This window comes from Tursiops truncatus, chromosome 14, assembly GCF_011762595.2.
Source record: "Tursiops truncatus isolate mTurTru1 chromosome 14, mTurTru1.mat.Y, whole genome shotgun sequence".
Lineage (NCBI taxonomy): Eukaryota > Metazoa > Chordata > Mammalia > Artiodactyla > Delphinidae > Tursiops > Tursiops truncatus.
In genome coordinates, this window is record NC_047047.1 from 42,570,009 (window position 1) to 42,593,805 (window position 23,797).

Consider the following 23,797-nt stretch of genomic DNA (forward strand, 5'->3'; position numbering starts at 1 on the left):
TTGTGAACGAAGTGATGAGAAGTGGTTCAGTTCTGGATACAGTTTGAAGATGGAGCCAACAGAGTTTTCTGAAGAATTGAATGCAGGGTGTGTGAGAAAAACAGAAATCAAGGATGACACTGTGATCTTGGATCTGAGCAAATGGAAAGATAAAATTGCTATTCACTGAGATGGTGAAGCAGGTGGGTAGAGCAGGTTGGGAGAGAGGGTGAGAATCAGCAGACCCGTTCAGTTTGAAATAACCATTAGGTGTACAGCTGAAGACAGCAAGTCAGTAGTTGGATGTACAGGAAGAGTTCCAGGCTGAGAATAGAAATTTGGGAGTTTTAACTCACTTTTTCTGGGGAAAGGGCTGAAGATAGGTAAAAAGAATTCAAAAAGTAGAAGAAAATGTCTATACAGATCTTTTACTGTACAAAAGCAAAGATTCAATTTTTTAAAGTCTGGAGGTCATTAATGATTGGGAAAACAAACATTTGAATTTTGGTACCAAAATCTTCAGTACTGTTAGCAAAACCCCATGTACTAAAGTAAGGTTCAGGCTCATGAAGCTCCTCTGATCTTGTCCAATATTGCGTGGCTTGCAGCCAAACTGGCAGGGCTGGCGACCCATTGCATACCCCAGAGATATGGAGAGAGGCTTCCACCTGGCAGTCTCTCTCTCTTGCCCTCCCTGCCATCTCCCTGCCCCTCCTCTGGTCTGCAGGGAAGGGGAGGGAGCTGCTGAGGTCAGAGTGAGTACCTTCAGCTTGCATATTGTCTCATTTGTCTCGTTCATGAAACCGTATTTGCTTCAGAAGGCATGACTCTTAATTTGTTTGGAGGCAAACTCTTAATCTGACTTTAGAGTTAGAGCTTTCAAAGATAACTGCAATCTGTGTGGTAAGATTTGAAGAAGCCAGAAAAAAATATTTTTTTTTCTCGCCAGATTCCTGAAATTCCACCATTAGTGTGAAAGGTGAGAGTGAAATGCCCAAAGTTGAATGACCAGTACTGGAGACTCCCACAAGGGAAGGAGGGGAGAGAAGAACAGCAGTAGATGAGACAAGGGGCCCATAAAAAACGGGGTTTGAGAGACCAGAGGACAACCCAAGCTCACGATCTTGTGAGTGTGAGTTCTACCTGGGCCATCCCCAAGCCCTCACACATAGTAAGTCACAGATACTGGTGGAATGAATGAATTCTCTTTTTTCTACCTTTGAGGAAGCAGGCACTTCCCCACCCTTCAAAAAGAAAAAAAAGTATCTTAAAGAAAAGGCGAAAGAACCAGTTCTACAAATGGAGTTAATTTACTCTCCTAGGATTCACCTATTGGGGAATAATAATAATAATAATAATAATAATAATAATAATAATAATAATAAGCAGCAATTTCTCAGGACGCTCACAAGCTCTACTAGGAGAGCCTTCTTCCACTCCGCGGCGCACAAGAAATTGCCTGGGAGGCTGGAGCATCACCAAGGCCGATTCAAACCCCAAACGTCACATGCCAAACGTGCCATCTTCTGCCTGGAGTTCCGGCGCGTCTGGGAACAAAGAGTGAGGGGATGGCAGGGGAGGGCAGGCGGGTGGTGGAGAGCCCCTGTAGAAGGGGGCGCAGACCCAGCTGCGCAGCGCGCACTCCCGCCCGGTTCGCAGCCCTCGGCTCAGCCCTTTTGCGCCTCCCTCAGCTCTCTCCTCCGCCCCCCTTCGCCCTCCCCTTTCCCTCCTTTTCTCCTCCTCCTCCTGCCGCCGCCGCGGCCGCTGCCAGACCTCGCCAGTTCAGACCCACGGGGCTGCCCTCCCCTGCTCTCTCCCCTCGCTGCCCGGGCCCGGAGCGCAGAGCGGCCGCGCAGGTAGGAGCCCCGAAGCGGGGGTCACACCAGCTCGCCCAGTGCCCGCGGGGCCGCGCGCCGAGGAGTAAGTGGGGTGACCTGAGGGGTGCAGTGGACCTGAGAACTGCCGCACACTGTGCAGGATCTCTCAGGCAGAGAGGGAGGTGGAGGTGTGTGGTCTAGGAATGCGATCTGTCAGCATGTGCGAGTACGGGGTGACATCTGTTTGGATGGGCATGTGTGTGCGTGCCGACAATCAGCCGACAGGGCTTTGCCCATAAACAAGGTTTTGAAAGTTTCAGGGGGCCAGAGATTTAAGCCGCACCTGGATTCCACAGGAGCTGGTTAGAAACTGGAGCGCTGAGCAGCTCCCCGGGGACGGCTGCCTGATAACATACAGTTGAGAAAAGGGACCTCGCCTCCCTGGGGGTGCCTGGCCGGCTGCCCTGAAATTGGTACTTCGGGCCGCTGTGTGGTTGCCCAGTTCCGGCCCTAGGCAGCCCCGATTCTGAAGGTAGCATTTCGGGGACCGAGGGACTGATAAGGCACGAGGGCATGAGACGCTTTGGGCTGCTCCTCTACACAACCTGGGGGTTTTAAACAAAGCTGCGCAAAGAGAACGCCTGGAAATGCCACTTTGAGAGTTTGCGCTGGGGAATGTAAGAAGGAGCTCCGAAGGGCAGGTATTCTATCCTAGGGGAGGAGATTGCTCCCGAGTTTTGTTCTGGTGTTTTGTTTAAAAAAAAAAAAAAAAGAAGTTTGAAGCCAAAGTAATTCATATTTGTTCACAGGTTTTTCTGCTGAGCTGTGCAAGGAACTTAACTAGCTGGAGGTGAGCTTATAGGGAAAGCCTTAACGTTCAAGGGAATATGAGATTTGCTGCCCCACTTCAGCCCTCGGAAAAAAATGAACCGTCTCCTTTGAAATTAATGACACTGTACTCTTTCTCTTTCACTCCCTTTCTCGAGCCTGTTGTGTAGGTGCAGTATAAAATGCACGCTGTATATCTTTTGTATATATTTCAGCGAAGCCGGACAGAGTAAAGTGAAATGTAATTCTGCAGCCGTTTTACAGTCTTTGGTGCCTCGTTTGGCCAAGGGAAGGTTGAGGAGGGGGAGGGGAGATGAGAAAGTAAATTGGAAGTTGGGTATGATGGAGCCTCAGCCTCCTCCGCCTTCGCTATCTTGCTTGTTACTTTACAGCTAAAGTTTTATTTCCCCCACAGCAGATACTAAGGATCGGTTTGTGCTGTGTTTTCTTTGAGATTCACGATGGTGAAAGCCCTTTTCCTAATTATGCTGACTCTGGCGTTGGTCAAGTCACAGGACACCGAAGAAACCATCACGTACACGGTAAGGGGTGATGGAATTTGAGATAAGTGCGGTTCATAGGGATTCTGTGGCACAAGGGAGACTTTATCCACTCCTGCCAGTCTATGTGGGCTGTTCGCTGTGGTGGATAATAAACGTTAGCAAGTTTCATGTTTAAGATTCGTTGTAAATTGCCTGTCCTTTCAAAACTTCACTTAGTGTAGCGAGGTGGATGGACCGAGAGTCTGTCACACAGAGTGAAGTAAGTCAGAAAGAGAAAAACAAATACCGTATGCTAACACATATATATGGGATCTGAAAAACGGTACTGATGAACCTAGTGGCAGGGCAGGAATAAAGACTCAGACGTAGAGAATGGACTTGGTGGGGGGTGGGTGGGGGCGGGGGAGGAGCTGGGGCGAAGTGAGAGAGTAGCATGGACATATATACACTATGAAATGTAAAATGGATGGCTAGTGGGAAGCTGCTGCTTAGCACAGGGAGATCAGCTGGATGCTTTGTGACGACCTAGAGGGGTGGGATAGGGAGAGTGGGAGGGAGGTCCAAGAGGGAGGGGTTATGAGGAGATATGTATACATATAGCTGATTCACTTTGTTGTACAGCAGAAACCAACACAACATTGTGAAGCAATTATACTCCAATAAAGATATTAAAAATACAACAACAAAAGTTCTCTTAGATCACCATTTGAGACAGGGACCAAAATGCAAAGATTTGTGCAAGGCCAAAAAGGGAAACCCCTTTAAAACAAAACACAAAGTAAGCTACATGTTTCTGACACATTAAACAAATTAATGGGTATAAGTAATTGGAAAACCTGAATTCCTGTATACATGCAGATGAAACCAGAACTCAAGGAGTAAGACAAGTCAAATAGGAATGTTAAACATCACAAAAGTCCATCACCTCATTTGTGCATGTGACTTATGTTCTCATGTAAGTGGACTTTCTTGACTTCATAAAGGCTATTATTCATTTACAGTATAACTGATAACTCATATAAATGCCATTCAGATAGACTTTACGTGTTACCAGGATGTGATATTTGGCAAAATGGCTTTAAAATGCATTGTATGAAATTTGGTTTTGCATTTTCTAATTAGTATATCTGATATTTCCAAGTAATTTTGATTAGTTAGTTAACTGTATGGATATAACCAATGTTTAATACAATATTGAATATATCATCTAACCCCTCCCACTGCCAGGAATGGATATGGTGAGAACAGAGGGCAGTGCTTACCTCACTTCTGGTGAGTTTGTTTGCACCTCTGTTTTGTGTTTTCTAGTCTTTAATCAGTGTTGTGAGGCAAATGACATTTGTCCTGGATCAGAATATGAAAAACATATTTTTCTGCTTGCTCCCAATTTAAAATTAAGTAATCTCACTCAAAAGAATGTGAAAAATTTTTGAAAATAAAACTCTTAAAAGTGAGCTAATGTCAATTACTGATAATAAACATTATCTCACTTTTTTGATATTATCCCTAGAATGTATTCATCTGGCAAATATTCCTTGTTGTTTAGATCAACTATAAATCAAATGGGGTTTAATATAAATATTTTGTTAACTTAATGGTAAATGTAGTTGCTTCCTCTGCTGAAGATAAATAAAGCAAGATAAATGAATACATGTGTTGTTTATCTTCAAATGAAATTGTTTTGTTATTCAGGCTAAACTTACTACCTTCTTAGGGAGCTAAAATTAAATTAGCTACCCACTTTTATATTCATCTAATAAAAGATTTTATTGCTTTTACAATTGCTTATCTTGTACCCCCTGCCCATTGCTAATCACCTAAATCTTACTCATCTTTAGCAGAGAAAGTTCCCTGTGGATTAAACACTGTAGTTTTAAGACCACTAACTAGGGTTCATCATATTATAACAGGTTTCCCAAATATGACACCCTTTTTGTGCTAAGATTAGAGCTATTCTCTTTTGAATTGTGTATGCCTATTAGTTCATGGCTAAAGGACAAAATGTAGCTATATTTTTAGTAATTCCACTGTGGAGACACTGTCTCCTTTCATCCTCACAGCAAAGTATGAGGTAAGTGACATCCTCTTCCTTCTGCTGATAGTGGAACTGAAGATCAGAGAGGTATCTAACTTGCTTAAGACTACACAGCCAGTAAGTGGTGAAACTAAATTCACTCCAGGCTTGTTTAATAGTAGATCCATATTGAATGTACTGGAACTGAAGACCTAAAGCAAACTGCAAATCTTCTCTATTTAGCATACAGATTTATTCAAGTGCACTGTCATTTTGCCTGGCTTGAAAGATACTTTTCAGAAGGATGGGTTCATATCCACAAGACAGCCTCATATTCTTTCATGTTAAAGATAGGGTCCATTCAGTTATTCACTCATCAAGTATCTGCCGTGTGCATAAGCAATGCTCATCACTATCAAAAGAATTTAAGTTTACTTGCTTACTAAAAAAATTCAGACCTTAACCTTAGGGAATTTACCTTGGGAAAATACTTTTGAAAAGTACAAAGTATTATACATGTTGCTAAAGAAACACAAAAGCAAGGAGGTAATTAATGTTCATACTGGCATATTGAAGGAGGTAGAACTCTGTGCTGGTTCTTGAAGGAAGACTTTGGATTATTCTAGAAAGGCTGAAGAGACACCTGAATCAGAAAAAGTGGCATAATCAAAGGTTAGAAGTGAAAACAGCCAAGTCAAGTCCAGGAGGTGACAACAAGTTAGGTAGTGGGGAGAACCTAGAGATGGCAATAGTGGGAGATGAAAGGTCTACAGGCCACTGTGAGCCCTTAGATGGAGGGGCAACGTAACCAAGAGAGCAAAGAAAGATTGTCATGGAGGCTTGTGTGCAGCATGTAGAGATATGGAGACCACCTAAGGAGACTTGCCTACTCATGAGGCCAGGAAGGCTTATACCAACGTGGGAGAGATAAAAGTGGAAACAAAGTCAGCAGAGCTTGAAGGAAAATAATTGGAAAAGTTGATGTTAAAGTTGTAATCCTGGGTGCTGAGAAAGGTGGTAGTGCCTTGGACAGTGTTGGGGAAACTAGAAAGAATTAGTCTGGGAGATAAAGTGAGTTTAGTTTTCACCCTGTTAAGTCTCAGAAATCAGTAAAATACCTAAACTCATCTCTCTGTCTCCATTCAGCTATATAAGTAAATTTACTATTTACTTACTTGGCTCTTACAAAAGAATTTAAGTTTATTTATTTGTTTACTCTACTTTTGCTCAATCCTTCCTGAAGCCTCTTCCTCAAATCTGCATCTGATCAGATGTTTTCTTGAGCTTAAAATTTCTTCAGAGGCCTCATCACTTATACCAGCATTTCTCAAGAAGCAGCCCATAGATGACTTGTATCAGAATCACCTGAGATGCCTGTTAGGAATTCAGATTCCAGGCCCCCAACCAAACCTACAGAATCAGAACCGTTGGTTGGGCCCAGGAATCTGCATTTTAACAAGCACCAGAATGATTCTTAAGCATAATGGAGCTTGAGATTCACTGACCTTTAAGGTAGAATTCAGTTTCCGTCTATCCCAAAGAAAGGCTTCCCAGGTTTGGCCCTGCCTACCTCTCTAACCTCACTCCACCCACCCAGGAATACTTGTAACTCCTTCCTTCTTTAACAACTCTGCGCCTTTGCTTACGTGGTCCCTCACCCTAGACTCCCCATATCTCTCTGGAAAAAAGTCCTGTAAGGCCCAATTCACTTGTAACTTCGCCCATAAAGCCTTCCCTTACACCCTGTCATGTCCACCCACAGCCCTGGGTAGGGTCCATCATTCCTTCCACAGGTAGACTTGTGTCACGACACCTGACATCTTGCTCCAACTTATCTACCTGTCTGTCTCCTCTTCAGGCCTGTGAGCTGCTTGAGAACAGGAGCAAGGTATTAATCATCTTTGCTTTCCCAGGGACTAGGGTGGTGCCTGGTGTGAGAAGGTACTTGACAGATGGTTCCTTCAGTGAGTGAACTAGAGAGGACCCATAGGAACTAAAGCTAGAAGGCAGGCCATGGTGTGAGAAGGAGGCTCAGGACTCTACTGAATAGGAATGATAAGGAAAGCCATGTCTGGAATGCTCTAAGAGGATTTGGAGAGAGAGAGGAAATTGTCAAGGGCTGAAGAAAAGAACTCAGCTGAATTTTTTTTTTTTTTTTTTTGGTAAAATTTACAGTGTGGAAGAAGGGGCAAATAAAGCAAAAAAGCAGTCAGAGAGATTGCAGAATATTAGTATTGGGACAGAGAGAAAGGAATTCCAAGAAGATGGTTATGGGCAACTGGACCCAACGCAAATACAACAAAAGAGTTGAGACAGCTGGTGATTGAGAAGGGATCCCTGAAGCGGTCCAGTGCACAGATGTGTCTTTTTAAAATAGCTACAGAATGGTAAACTACACATCTCATCATCTATCTAGGACTCTAGCACAAAGATTGTTGCCATAAGTATGAAGCTTTTAGAGTGACTTCTCAGAGAATGGATACTCAATTAACTGTCTCCTGGCCCCATCTTGATGTTTTCTTCACAGCAATGCACAGATGGATATGAGTGGGATCCTGTAAGACAGCAGTGCAAAGGTGAGCCAACTTTCAAAGACTTCCCATCTGAACGTAGCTCTCTGTCTCCATCTCATATGTCCTTCATGTCCTGCCTGTATTATACCCAAAAGGCATAAGCATATATTTACATGTTGAGTTTCCCCTCTAAGAAGATTCCTGACTTATTTTATTACTGACCACAGATATTGATGAATGTGACATTGTCCCAGACGCTTGCAAAGGTGGAATGAAATGCGTCAACCACTATGGAGGATACCTCTGCCTTCCTAAAACAGCTCAGATTATTGTCAACAATGAACAACCACAGCAAGAAACACCAGCAGCTGAAGGTGCGGGTGCAGCTACAAATGCAGCTGTGACCTCTAGTACAGGCACTGGGGGTGTAGCAGCCAGTGGCATGGCAGCCAGTGGAGCGGTGCCTGGGGGTGGTTTTGTCGCCAGTGCTGCTGCTGAAGTGCAGACTGGCCGAAATAACTTTGTCATCCGGCGGAACCCAGCTGACCCTCAGCGCATTCCCTCCAACCCTTCTCACCGGATCCAGTGTGCAACAGGCTATGAGCAGAGTGAGCATAACGTGTGCCAAGGTAAGCATGACTTTCAATGCTAATGAGAAAGTTCTTGCCCAGGTGCACCTGTGGTGAGGATGACAACAGCTCATACTTACTGAGAGCTTCCCACTCGCCAGACTTTGTGCTAAGTGCTTTGCCTGCATTATCATATTCAATCATCACAATAGTCCTAAAAGGTAGTTGCTGCCAGTACCATCATCATTTTGCAAATGAGGAACTGTGTCTCAGAGAGGTCATCAGTGGTTCTCAACCTTAGCTGCACATATTTAGGGTCACCTGGGAGCCTTTAAAACTTCTCCATGTCCAAGCCACACCCCAGCCCAATTAAATAACAGTCTCTGGGGGGTGGGTTCCAAGAATCAGTATTTTTTTAAAGCTCCCCATGTGGTCCCAGTGTGCAGCCAAGTTTGAGAACTAGGGGTCACACAGGTGGTGAGTACAGAGCCAGCGTTCAAACCCAGACAGATGGGGCCAGAGTCACAGCTGTCAAAAGAAGCAAATTATTCATTTGGAATTTGAAATTGTGCTGTCAAGCTACTCCACAAATGTCCGCCTTTAAGGTCTCAAACTTTCTTTTTATTGAACTTGCCACTGACTTGTTTTCCTCACAGAGGAATAAAGAAATGGGACTTCTGCTTCTCATTACCTTTGAGGGAGTGTCCCCCACTCACATTTATATCTATTTTTAAGCTCTCGTTTGAGCACATTTCGCTTATATCACTTGCACCATGGCACTGTCCGCTTGGGTTTTTCTGTTTATTTTCACAAAGAGTACACATCACTGTGTATTCTAGAAACAGCTGTAGACTCATGCTAGCAAAGTGATAAGAATCTTGGGCTTTGAAGACATGTAGGATATTAACTAACTGGACTGTGCTAAGGGATTTTCTTCCTCTTTGCCTACTTAGCAAACCCTTTTAGATCTGCCTAGTGTGGCAATAGAAGCTCCAGACTACTTTTTCACTACCAGGGGCTGACTGGGTAAACCCCATAAGACACCATAAGTGCCTGGTACCCCCTGGCCAATGGAAAGGGCCCAGGAGTTCTTACCTTCTACCTGCCTGAATGAGGAAGAGCACCTTCCTCCCTCAACACTGAAGGGTTCAACTGGGGTCACCTAGCTGCTGCATTAAGTGAAAGAAGCAACTGCTGGTCCTCTAGAATGCTGCCCCTTATTCACCAGTGTTGAGTTTTATCTTCTGTATAAAATATAGTAGATTTTAAATGGTTTATAAATGAAGTAAGGAAACCTATCAGGCTCTGACTTTTATTATTTTATATTTTGTGTTCAAATTTTAAGTATCCCACATCAAGAGCTAACCCATGCTGTGATGGTGTCACTTTTCAGAGAACCTATCGTATTAGCATCTGTTTTGTGTTACTGTCATGAGTCAGAATTCCAATATTGATGATGAATGCTTCAGCATCTGCTTGATATTCAGATATTTAATTTAAGGATTATGTCAAAGAGATAACCTCATGAGGTTATTTATATATATAAATAAATAGATATTTACAAATAAATATATATTTATATAAAATATATATGGTGTGTGTATTTGAGTGAATACTGGTTTAAAAATACCTTGAATTTATTTAAAATACCAACTGTTAATTGTGTTATTTAAATATATAATTATACTGGAAGGTTTGGTGGTATTTTTCCTGAAACTGAAAAGTTTTACTGAAATTTTTGAAGTATGGACTTTTACATACTGAATTATTTTTTACACTTCAGATGTAGGTTTTAATGGTACTTAGGAGAAGAAAACTCAGGTAAATGAATGGATCGTTTATCAGAAACTGTCAAAGTAGTTTATGGTCCACCATTAACAGTTGTGGTTGAAAGCAAGAACAATGCCTAGAATCGAATGAAAAATTTCTAGAATAAAACATATTCTGGATTTACAACATGCATTGGTTACAGTAGAAACTGTATAATAAAAAGTGAATAATAAAAATAAAATCCTATTTAATTTTTCTTAAAGATTTAGACTATCTTACAAAGTAAGTTACTTTTAAAATATTTATAATCCTTACTTCTTTGGGAATTTCTTTTTAATTTTAAGCTAAAACTATTAAATGCTTATGGTAGATGCTAAATACATATTAATTGATTGTGTGCACACAGGGCATTTCCAACCCAAACTGTTTTGCATAATTCAAGTAATTTCAAAAATTTGGGATTGGGGGTCTGTATCATTAAAAGTAGGGTTAAAAGTTTTTTGGATGACTTAAGGCTTAAGTTGGATTTCTTCCCACCTCACAATTTTGCAAAGTGCCCATAAATGTGGATTTACTTAATTGTTGATAAAAGGGGGTTATTTCATATGATAACAACAGGATAATCTGTCTAGGGAATCTGACTAACATAAGTCAGGTCACACTTGTGCCCGTTTATTATTGAGCCAATCAAACATGCAGTCCAGTTTCTTCTGATTGCCTGCAGATGTATGACATTCTCATTCCAGGCCAGCAGCACAAAATAATATTTTATAACCAATGTGAAAGTGTGGGGACCTCCGCTTGAAACAATAATGTGCTCCAAGGACCTACATTACTGACATCATTGTGGAGTTTGAGGAGCCTTCTGTTTTAATAAAGATCTCCACTCCCTTTTAAATGTTGCATACTTATGACCAGTAATCCAAACATATTTACCATGGTTGCTGGATCAGAATAAATGAATGCCTGTAGATGGGTCGTGTTTGTATTACAATTATTTCTTTTTCCCACATATATTTTTCAACAGGTACAGTTTATCAGTACATAACTTAAAGCTGACGACATTTTTAATGTAATGGCTGAAATCTGAACTGTGTTTCAGTGTTAAAGTCAGTCGTGCCTTTGAATGCACTATTACCAATCACAGTTGCCACCTAATTTAAATACCACTAGATATTTTAAAATGTATTCTATTTTAGGGACTCCCCTGGCGGTCCAGTGTTTAAGACTCTCAGCTCCCAGTGCAGGGAACGTGGGTTCAATCCCTGGTCGGGAAACTAAGATCCCACATGAAGTGCAGCACAGCCATAAATAGATAAATAAATAAATGTATTCTATTTTATAAATATATTTTTAACCAGCTTTCCATGTTTTAACATTTAGTGAAAACATGATCCTTTAAATTTTATTCATCTATTTGTCCAGAGTTTTTCAATTTTGTGCAAAACCAAGGGGTTTAAAATATAACATCCAAATATCAATTCACAGTAAGCAGTTTTTCTCAGGTAATTTTTGCCAACTGAGCGTGATACTGGGGAGGCCATTCACACTGAGAATTTCAAAGACAGGTCCCACCTTTGGCAGCTATCGCATTACATGAAGATCATTTCAGTGTTACATACCTGGAGTCATGTAAAAATTAAGTTTTAGAAATTATTCATTTCTCCATGAACTATTATCTACCTCAAAGACAACAGATATTCATCTGCTCCAAAAGGAAGTTGGATCTTTAGTGCATAGTCACTATGTTATCTTCTTCAAGGGATGTGGAGATAGAAATCACTAGTTCAAGCTGAGAAAGAATTTTTTTTATCATATATAAGTTTCCAAGAGCCCCATTCTTGTAGGAAAAAAATATCATTTGGGAACTGGCAAATAAGAGGAAGCATCAATTGCCCAATTCAAAGGAATTTGTTCACTTAATTGAACTTTCAAAAAATTAAATGTAGAATATTTTGCATAGCTGGCAATTAAGTCATTACTAACCTCATGCAGGTTTTACAAGTATCATTACTAACTTGCTAAAGAAACCATACCATCAAAAAATGAACTTGATACAAACGTCTAATGAAGCTGATTGTGGAGCCAATTCCAGAGTGCAATACCTGGCTTGTGTTATATAAGGTATAACTGAGAGATGTGAAAGCATACCCTAGAGTTTCCAACCATCCCTGTCTACCCAAGATTTTCCTGGTTTGAAAACTTAATGTCCCACATCGCTGGAAATGCCTCAGTCCTGGGGAAATGGCATTGTGGATCACCCTAGCAAACCCCCAATAACCAAATGTCCTGCACATCACAGCCAACAGTGAAAAAATGAATGGTAGAGCCACTTTTTCAGGTTAAGGCATTGTTTGTCCAGTAAAACTGTTTTTTCAATTTGTTTTGAACTTTGACAAACCATGTTTCATTGATCTTTATGTACCTGGACAGAGCCTTTCTTTGCAGTTATCAGGATCCCGCCAGTTTGTCAGTTTCCACATTGTTCTAGATTGCATGTGTAGGATACCTATACATTAGCACCTACATACTTAGATACATGTCATACCACAGTTAGCTTGTCTTTCCTCATTTCCACTGGGAAAAATTTTACCACTCAGCTAAATTAAATACCATACTTCAATTATAAAGTTTTATTTGCCAAAATTTTTTTTTCAATTTTCAATTGTATTTTCAATGATTTTATTTGATTTGTATTATTATTACCTATGACACAGGAGCAACTAAAAAGCTAAAAAGGAAAAACTGTTGCCTTTTGGAAAGCCTAAAGGAATGAAAAAATTACACTCAGGGTTAAAAAGCTCTAAGCTCTTGGGGACCATCTATTATCCTCCTCACGTTTCTTTATAAACATAAGGATAACTAAAATACTATTTTGAAAAGGAAAAATGTTATTATCTATACATCTACTTTAAAAAAGAGAAACTTGAACTAACATGTACAGATTCTCAGATGCTAGGGATGTCTCTCTTCGGCTTCTTTCATTTGAAACTTAAATGATCACATATCCAAAAGGGGATTTATAAACTATAGTGTAATCAAGTAGCTTAGCATACTTGGCATTGTCATTACCAAACAACTTTCAAACACTACCCTTTTGCTGATCCTCACTAATGTCATTAGGGTCTCTGTTTTCTCCTGTTAGTTTTGTGAGGAAACGCCTAATTTTTGTTACATGTAATTATACAGCCCAGCGAAGAGCTTTGAGCTCAGAAAATAGATATTTTACAAAAGGAAGACTATAATTGAGTAAATTATGATATTAACAGAAAAGAAATATTTCAAGCACAAAGTAAAATGGGTATTAACTTACTACTAGTTCATTGTGTTTACTTGTTAATTACATTTGAGTATCTGAAAATTCTCTAAGGCCATATAAATGGATAGGAATTGAGTTTATAGGGAAAACTTAATTACTTTTAAAATAAACTGATGCAGTGTAATTGCATTGATTTCCTCCTGAAAAATCTAGCATTGTTTCATAATTTACTTTTCCAAACACTGTAGTCATAAAATTTCAGTTAATTTAAGACTCATTTTTAATATACATTTTATAGATAATATGTATATCTGATTCATGCATAGTCAGAAAATTCTTTAAAATTCCTTCATAAAAATTGAGTGACAATTATTTGAGGTGGAAGGATGGAAGAGGTCAATATGATCACTCTTCTGCAACAGAAGACTAAGTTGTATAACTGTTTAACTCAATGATTTTCAAAGTGTGGTCCCCAGATCAGAAACATTAGCATTATCCTGTAACTTATTAGAAATGCAAAATCTTGGGCCCCATCAGACCTACTGAATTGGAAACTCTGGGGATGGGGCTCAGCAATTTGTGTTTTAATAATTCTATAATTTTGATCCCTGCTGAAGTTTGAGAACCAATGGCCTAACTTAATCTTAACTTCAGGAAGCTGCATTCAGTTATAAAAACGAGAGGGCAAGGTCAGAATACTTTACGTGGGATATGGGAAGTAATGAAGAGAAAACATCTAAAATATACATTCTACTTATAGGACAGAATAATATTTCCATTTCATTTCTCTCACCTATCTTGTTGTCATCACCAGTGCTCTGGTCCCTAAATATTATTGGCCGTGAGTCCTGGTTAGGACTATATCCCCAAACCAAGGACACATATGTGCAATCTAGAGGAAAAGGGGACATTTTAACCAGAAAACAAGAGATCTTGCACCTGTCTATAAAACCTGCAAGTGTAAAATGCTGTAACTGCCCTTAAATTGTCAGTAAGTGAAACTTGCAGTTATGTTTTGGCTATAGTAAGGATTGGTGCTGTGATACCCCTACCTTCTATAGGCATCCCCCTTATACTCAAGGCACAAATATTGTTGTTTGGAGGTTCAGTTCATGTAGAGTTGTGAAAGAGGAGGAGGTTGACTCTGATTTTGGCCTTAAAGTGTGTTTTGGTTACCAAAGTGATAGGAGATCCTTTCAATATCTGATGCACAGCTGACATCTCCTTTAGATTCTGTGAATATCATCAAATATTAGAAGAATATTCACATAAGTATCTTCTGTTCAATTTAAACTTTATCACAGATTTACTTCCCATCAAAGACAAGAAGACTCTTGTTAAAACTAGTTAACACAATCTGTAGAATGAACTTTCCTCTCCCCATAGAAGCAAAAAGAAGCAGATTAGACTAGAATTGCAAGCCTGGGTAACTTCAGGAATGTGCACTGGTACTGACTCATTATTTCTTTCTCCAGCAGAAAATTTTAAACTATAGTCTCTGAAATCAACAAATTGCCCCATTTGTAAGGATTGCCTTTGCACTTGTTGAATTATTGGCACAATTTTATTCTTTGAAACCAAAGAGTAAACAAAATTTGCCCCAAATGTGTTTGATTTTGCACGAAGGTACAAATAAGTAATTCATGCCACATCTGAAATTCATTACCATGCTTCTTTTTCCAGGAGGTAACTGCAAATTGCACACTCAAAAATAAAACTGATCAAGAAAACTGCATTCAAATATTGGCAGAAGAAAACAGCTGTCATTGCAAGCATTTAGCCACAATTGCAGGCTTGTAGCTTGAACCTAAATGATTTGTAAACATTTAATAAAGATGAAGTGAAGGAATGACATGAAAGGAAGGCTGAGTGCCAGGATACTGGCAGCAGCATGAACAGCTTATTGCTGTCAACTTCAAATAACCTTTTCAAATTAAAAGGAGGGATAGAGAATGAATCAATGTTATGTAAATGTGTACAAAATGACTTAAAAACTTGAGATATTCGGCTAACTCAACTCAACTAACTTGAACTACCTTTGAAATAATTGTACATCCATACTAGTCAAGGGTAACCAGGCAATATCACAAGTGAAACTGATCAAACAGAATGCAAAACCATTCAGTTAATGTTCAATAAAATCCAATCAAATTTTAAGAACCACTTTCTGTTGTAAGGCACTTTGATAGAATAAAAGTAGAAGGAAGGAGTGGCCATTGTCCTCAGGGATCTGACCATCATTAACCCATGAATTATAAAATAACAATAAAAGAAGCAAAATATATAGCTCAGGAAATTTAACACACGGGACATCACAGGAAGTACATAATGAATTGCCAAAAGTAGTAGCAAAACCAATATGTGATACAGGTATGCTTACAATTTATTAAAATCCACATTTAGACAGAAAAAAGAACATGTCCCCAGAAATGTGGTCAAGAACAAAAGCCTGGTTCCTCCCTGGAATGGAACATTTAGAAGAGAATGATGAGGGGAAGTTGAGAGGTCTGATGAGGAAATTAAGATCCGAAGAGCGAGGGAAGTAACCATCTTATAGCCAAGCAGAAAAAGCGAAAAGCTTTGGGTCCATGTTCCTTCTACCCAAGAGTGGTTTCCCAGGAGAGTCCCCCAGAAGCAGGGTGCTGCTGATAGGAATGCTAATGAGGTAAGGGATAGGGGTACGTGGAGGAAAACAAAATTTGATAGTACATGTGATGCTGAAGCACTGCAGAGCAAACGTCTATGACTAGTACTCCATCCTCAGTAACTCTCCCCAACAAAATACTAATGTGTTCCTCCAGCCCTGTCTCAGTATCTTCCCAAACTGTGTCCCATTTTACTTATTATTGAAAAGGCACAAAGCAAATGTTTCGTGTTTGTGTGTGCGTGTTTGAATAAATGAATGGTTTTTAATCATCAGAGAATTCAGGCTTAAAGTTTACTTGACTTCTAAAACCATCCTTGAAAATGAGCAATTATGTACCATATGTGTATAAGGTGTATTTCCCAACTCTATATGTATCAAACTTCTTATTAATAATGGAGGGTGGGAGGGAGGCTCAAGAGGGTAGGGATTTGGGGATATATGTATACATACAGCTGATTCAACTTATTGTACAGCAGAATCTAACACAACATTGTAAAGCAATTACACTCCAAAAAAGATGTAAAAAAAAGAAGATAAAAAACAATAATGGAGGTCTTAAATATCTAGTTCCCATCTTAAGCTTAAGCCACTTGAAAGAAGGAACTATGAAGTCTATTCTTTATATTGTGGATTGTTAGGTTTTTAACAAACATTGGTGAATAAATAAGTTGCTGTTATTCCTAAAGCAAGACTAGTAATTAGAAATACTAGAATTCTTTTAACTTTCTGACAAGACATTTAACCAGTGAATGCATCTCTATATCAAATATATCCTTCCTCAGAAATCTCATGGTGAATAATGAAAATACAGTTGGGTTGGGGAAATGTTAACATTTATGATATTTGAAGTGAAATAATCACAAGGCTGGAAAATATTTATGTAAGCTCTCTAATACTGTGAAGAAAATCAAGACACTGGGTGAAGCTCTATAAAATAAGAGCAAGAAAGGAAGAAGGGATCAGAGCAATCCATCTTGGTTCTTTCCCTTGACTGCAAGCCAGAAACTATCTTTTTCATAGTTGTTGTTATGTAGTTGTTTTAATTGAAGTAAAATTGACTTATAATATTGTGCTATTTTCAAGAGTACAGCAAAGTGATTCAGTTATATATTTTTTCCAGATTATTTTCCATTATAAGTTATTACAAGTTATTGAATATAGTTCCCTGTGCTATGCAGTAAATCCTTTTTGCTTATCTATTTTATATATAGTAGTTCGTATCTGTTAATCCCATACTCTGAATTTATCCCTTCTCTCCCTCCATTTCTCCTTAGGTAACCGTAAGTTTATTTTCTATGTCTGTGAGTCTGTTTCTGTTTTGTATATAGATTCATTTGTATTATTCTTTAGATTCCATGTGTGATATCATATAGTATTTGTCTTTCTCTGTCTGACTTATTTCACTTAGTATCATATTCTCTAGGTCCATCCATGTTGCTGCAAATGGCATATTTCATTCTTTTTTATGACTGAATAATATTCCATTATATATATACCACATCATCTTAAGTCAATCACCTGTTGATGTGCACTTGGATTGTTTCCATGTCTTGGCTATTGTAAATAGTGCTGCTATGAACATTAGGGTGCATGTATCTTTTCGAATTAGTTTTTGTCTTTTCTGGATATATGCTCAGGAGTGGGATTGCTGGATCACGTGATAGCTCTACTTTTAGTTTTTTAAGGAACCTCTATACTGTTTTCCATAGTGGCTGCACCAGTTTACATTCCCACCAACAGTGTAGGAGGGTTCCCTTTTCTCCACACCGTCTCCAGCACTTATTATCTGTAGACTTTTTGATAGCCATTCTGACCGGTGTGAGGTGATACCTCATTGTGATTCTGATTTTCATTTCTCTAATAATTAGTGATGTTGAGCATCTTTTCATGTGCCTGTTGGCCATCTGTATGTCTTCTTTGGAGAAATGTCTGTTTAGGTCTTCTGCCCATTTTTTATTGGGTTGTTTGTTTGTTTTTTATGTTGAGCTGAATGAGTTGTTTATATATTTTGGATACTAACCCCTTGCCTGTCACATCGTTTGCAAATATTTTCTCCCATCCCGTAGCTTGTCTTTTTATTTTGTTGATGGTTTCCTTTGCTGTGCAAAAGGTTTTAAGTTTGATTTGTCCCCATTTGTTTATTTTTGCTTTTATTTCTATCGCCTTGGGAGAGTGATCTAAGACAATATTGCTACGATTTATGTCAGAGAATGTTTTGCCTATGTTCTCTTCTAAAAGTTTTATGGTGTCATGTCTTATATTTAGGTCTTTAAGCCATTTTGAGTTTATTTTTGTATATAGTGTAAGGGAGTGTTCTAATTTCATTGATTTACATGTAGCTATCCAGCTTTCCCAATACCACTTGTTGAAAAGACTGTCTTTTTCTCCATTGTATATTCTTGCCTCCTTTGTCATAGATGAATTGACTGTAGGTGTGTGGGTTTATTTCTGGGCTCTCTATTCTGTTCCATTGATCCATATGTCTGTTTTTGTGCCAATACCATGCTGTTTTGATTATGGTAGCTTTGTAGTATTGCCTGAAGTCTGGGAGGGTTATGCTTCCAGCTTTGTTCTTTTTCCTCAGAGCTGCTTTGGCAATTCTGGATCTTTTGTGGTTCCATATACATTTGAGGGTTATTTATTCTAGTTCTGTGAAAAGTGTCATGAGTATTTTGATAGGGATCACATTAAATCTGTAGATTGCTTTGGGTAGTATGGCCACTTTAACAATATTAATTCTTCCAATCCAGGAGCATGGGATATCTTTCCATTTCTTTGAATCATCATCAATTTCCTTTATCAGTGTTTTATATAGTTTTCAGGATATAGGTCTTTCACCTCCTTGGTTAAGTTTATTCCTAAATATTTTTTTATGTGATTTTAAACTGGATTATTTTTTACTTTCTCTTTCTGATATTTCATTGTTAGTGTAAAGAAATGCAACAGATTTACGTAGATTAATCTTGTATCCTGTTACCTTGCTGAATTCATATATTACTTCTAAAAGTTTTTGTGTGGAGTCTTCAGTGTTCTCTATATAGAGTATCATGTCATCTGCAAACAGTAACAGTTTTACCTCTTCCCTTCCAATTTGGATATCTTTTATTTCTTTTTCTTGACTGATTGCTGTGGCTAGGAATGAAACTATTCTTTTTAAATTTATTCTGTTAAAATGCTAAAGGGTAGAATCCAGGAAAATCACTTAGTTGGTTGTAGGTGACTTAAAGAAGCACAGTTCTGATCTGGTCCCAAGGTAGGAAGAACTGAATTTCTAGAGAAGTGAGAAAGAAATCCATGGGTCCGAGGGGCCCAGGAAAGAACACAGATTACTGAGGGTCCTTTGGGAGCTAATAGCTAGCTTGTATTACGTACTTAACTGTATGTGAAATATGAGTGTGATGTAGACAATGGAACTAGAGACAACCATAAAAGCTGTGTGTATTGCTTTATGTGTGCCCAGCTAAAGGGAGAATCATAATGGAAATTGCAACTGCCTTTATGCAAATAGTTAAATCTCAAAAAGCTCCAGAGACTGTAGTGAAATAAGTTTTGCACTCTAAACAGCTGTGTGTGCTGCAGAGAATCTAATCCTACTCCCTTGAGTGGAAATGTGGAACACAATCCAAAACAGGAAACAACTCAGAGGTTCCCATTCAGTGTCCACCCTGGAGACCAGGTCTATCACAACCTGGATTAGGGAAGAATTTTTGTTCAGTAGTGATTAGTTAGATCTCACTATTTTGCAGCAAAGCCCTCCTCTCATACATACATTCACAAAATGAGTATGCCATTAAATTGTTGCTGACTTTTTCACTATTCACTAAAAAACCTAAGTATCTCAATATGTTTAAATATACCAAAATTATGAAGAGCAGTATAAGTCTGTTTTTCAGAGTCTGTTGTTGAATCCTTCAAATTTGTTGTTTATTTGAGGAAGCTTCTTAGAGAATTAGTTCAACTTTAATAATTCTCCTAAAATATATGAGTGATTGAGGTATTTGGCATCATTCGAAACCCACCAGTAAGCTTTTTTCCTAATCACTGCTTTTCATCATTTGAGGCCTAAAGAGATACTGTTATGTAAGATGGTTTTCCCTCCTTATCCATGTTCTGTCCTGAGCAGTTTGTGATATCAGAAGATATCTCGTCTAAAAAAGGAAAGGACATTCCAAAAGAAGCTGTTAAAAGACACCTTAGAAACCTGCGCACACAGCCTAAATACCCCCTTTCTTTCCTAGATTTAGTTTATTCCAGCTATTTACACTCACACACATGCACACATACACATACCCACTCAAGTTCATGCCCATATACATGCATGTGCACAAACATGTAACAATGCACCATTTTTTGGTAGGAAAGTAACATGTACAGAAATTAAACTGATCAAAGCTGATAATGCTTCTAAAATGATTTGGAACACAGTTCCTCCTCTTATTATTCTCGTAAAATCAACACTGGGAACTGCTTTCTAAATTCATGTGTTTACCTATCACAAGGGAAAGGGCACCTTGGACAGCTACTACATGATTTAATCAATAAAGACATTATTGGATGGAATATAGAAAGAGTCAACAAAGAAATAAAAGTGTTAAGGTGTAACCTCTAACACTCTGTTGCCTTACACTTCAGCAACATCCTGACCATGTCTTGACTAATCTTTCTTAGAGATTTACCTGGATTCCATCCTGACCTACCTTTGTGTTCTTGGGCAACTGAATTTTTAACAAAATAAAGTTTTTAGATAGACCATCATAGAGTGGATTAGAAAATAACTTATCTGGGACTGACATTGAATCCCCATGCTCTTTTATTCCTCAGACTTTGGCAAATTATATAGTCAGTATGTAGCCAAGAATAAAACGTCACTCAACAAACAAGGCAGAAAATTCCAGTTATTCATGATTAATTAAACTTCCCAGTAAAAGCTGTGGGCCCTTTTTGTAAAACTAGTTCACGACTTGGCGCATCAGAAGAGCCCTAATCCAGGGAGGAAGGTAGCCAGAGAAAAATGTCCTTCCACACAAGCTGGTAAAGATGCTGGGCTTCGTTCTCAACTTCAATTCCAAGACCTCCTTTCTTTAGTAATTGGGCAGGGGGGAAAAGCTAATGATAAAAAGAAGCTAAATAAAAGAAGGAAGTTTAATTGTGGTGCAATTTATACAGCTAATGATAGTTCTGAAAAAACAGGAAAGATTATTTGGTGACTAGTTCATTTCAAAAAATGTTTAATAGCAAAGCCATTGTAAATTAGAGTCCAACTGTAAGTAAACTAAACAATCTTCTCTGATTTTTTCAATTTAAACAGAAAAATGGATTGTTTAAGCATGCCAGAGCAATAGTTTCCAATAAACCAAGCTATCACTGATGGTTAATACCCCAAATAGAATATCACTGTATTAGAAAAAGAACTTGGGCTATTTAGTTGTCATTGTAAAAACCTGGCCACAAACAGTATTAGGGTTCTAACAGAGTTTTAAAGAATTATTAGAAAAGCTGGTTATAATATCAAAGTCAGGAGTAGGCACAATTACACACTCCCCAAAGCATTATGAATCCATAACAAAATGTATGTATTTTTCTTGGTAAAATACACAGTTTCTGGTCTTGTATTAAAGGGAACAGTTTATAATGACAAGGGAGAATAAGAACAACATCAATAAGGAAGACTGCATGAATTATTTGATTAAATATGAATGATGTTTTGAATTTTCTCAAGAGCTTAAAAAATCAAATAGAGGTCCTGACAAGGGGTAAAAGTAACTGCAAGCAACTGGCCTGCCTATTCCTCAGTATAAATCTCAAATTAGGAAAAGAAGAATCAGGTGCAGATTCAAAGTCAGACCAAGCCTCTGTAGTTGATTTGGAGAGCTACATCTTAAAATTATTCTAATAGATGACACATCGGTGTTATGTCAACTCTATTAATCAGCAAAAAAGAAAGCACCACTTTCCCTTAAAGGAGAAGAAATACTTTCTCTTCTCTGTTACAGTTAACTACAGAGATCATAACTGGGTAACTACTGTAGCTAAAAATTCATGACTTAAGTATTGCTTGCCCATTGATCGATTTTAAATACAGTGTCCCCACTTATCCTTGAGAGATATGTTCCAAGACCCCCAGCAGATGCCTGAAACCATGGATAGTACCAAACTCTATATATACAATTTTTTTCCAATACATACATACCTATGATAAAGTTTAATTTATAAGTTAGGCACAGTGAGAGATTAACAACAGTATCTAATAATGAAATAGAACAATTATAACAATATACTGTAATAAAAGTTATATGAATGTGGTCTCTCTCTCTCTCAAAATATCTTATTGTACAAATTTAATGCCTTTTCCATCTTAACTAAGCACTTATCATGCACTGGCCATAACTTTTACAGTTTGAGTTTGGCAGCAAAACTAGCATGAATTTCTTTTTCTTTTTTTCACAATTTCACATTTAGAAGATTCATTCTTACCGTAGATCTTAGCAACCTCAGCATACAAAATTTTTTTCTTTCCTTATTAAGTCGAGAACTTCCACCTTTTCACTTAAAGGAAGCACTTTACGGTTTCTCTGTAGCATACCCTAGTTGCCAGCATCACTACTCTTGAGCTTTGAGACCAGTATTAAGTGAAGTAAGGGTTACTTGAACACAAGCACTGCGATATCCAAAACAGTGGATCTGATAAGCAAGATGCTACTAATCGGTTGATGGGCAGGCTATGCTAGACAAAGGGATGATTCATGTCATCGGCAGGATGGAGTGGGATGGCAAGGTATTTCACCACACTATTCAGAATAGCAGGCAATCTAAAACATATGAATTATTTCTGGAATTTTTCATATAATATTTTTAGACCATGGTTGACCATGTGGGTAACTGAAACTTCAGAAAGCAAAACCAAAGATAAGAGGGGTAACTATATATATATACCACATATTCTTAAGATGAAACAGTGAAGCCAGTTATGAGAATTTCCCTGGCTCTTCTGCTGAGTGACTCAAGTAACAGTGATACTTTACCCCCAACACCATCTACCATCACCACACACCACTCAGTATGAAAATCAATCATCTAAGGAAAAAGCAAAAATGCAGTGAACACCTGTGAGGGTAGAGGCCAGGAATGTATTCATACATTTATGGAGAAAAAAAGCAAAACAGAGCAAACAGTTGAGCTATATCCTTCTCTTCCAGGGACCTCCTCTTACTCTGGGAGACAATAGCAGTTGTAAGAGGAATGAGAGGCAGAAAAAGAGATGTAGAATGGAACTGGAAGAGAGAGAAAAAGAGAGCAAGATAGGAGAGTAGAGGACATGAGCAAGCATAAGACTATTCTAATCAAAAATAGGTTCTGCTGAAGTATCTTGTAAAATAGTATTACAGTGACCATTTTCTGCCTGTGTATATGCGTATAAGTACATATTTTCCTCAAAGGACTGATGAAGAAAAAAAGAAAAGGTGACACCTGAATAAATCAGTTTTTCTGTTTTTATAAAATTGTCTGAGGGATTCTTTAAATTTGGGATTCCATTCTCTAATATGTTTTTGAGGATCTTCTATATGCTATGTGTGATAGACCAGTGATTCTCAAACTTTACTGAACATGTGAATTCCTTGGGGATCCTATTAAAATGAAGATTCTGATTCAGTAGGTGTTGGGTGAGACCCAAGGTTCACATTTCTAACAAGCTCCCAGATTCTGTTGGTATATTCAGAGCCTATCTTCCAGTAGCTGACAATTTGTGCTGCCCACCAAGAAGCTGATATGTCTAGTGATTCTTCATTCTCTATTTTCTGCAGTTAGCAGTGTGATATACTTTGGATAGAATTAGATCTGCATGTGGTGGGTTTTTTCTTTTTTTTTTTTTCAAAAAGATATTCTTCTCCTCTGATCAG

General features: G+C 38.5%; 1 protein-coding gene across 10 annotated transcripts in view; it reads left to right on the forward strand.

Moving 5' to 3' along the window:
* The first annotated feature begins 1,697 nt into the window (after positions 1-1,697).
* The window catches only part of EFEMP1 (EGF containing fibulin extracellular matrix protein 1), a 68,133-nt gene continuing 46,033 nt past the window's right edge, over positions 1,698-23,797 (forward strand). The window contains exons 1-6 of one of the 10 annotated variants that reach the window (XM_073791660.1): positions 1,763-1,899; positions 2,606-2,646; positions 3,079-3,166; positions 4,355-4,399; positions 7,669-7,717; positions 7,882-8,283. In XM_073791660.1, the coding sequence (XP_073647761.1) occupies positions 7,926-8,283 (358 nt within the window). In that variant the 5' untranslated portion in view covers positions 1,763-1,899; positions 2,606-2,646; positions 3,079-3,166; ... (1 more) ...; positions 7,669-7,717; positions 7,882-7,925. Of the gene's footprint in view, positions 1,900-2,181; positions 2,329-2,358; positions 2,498-2,605; positions 2,647-3,039; positions 3,167-4,354; positions 4,400-7,668; positions 7,718-7,881; positions 8,284-23,797 lie in introns of those variants that run through there. The other 9 variants (XM_019942517.3, XM_019942520.3, XM_019942518.3 and 6 more) reach the window with 9 other exon arrangements.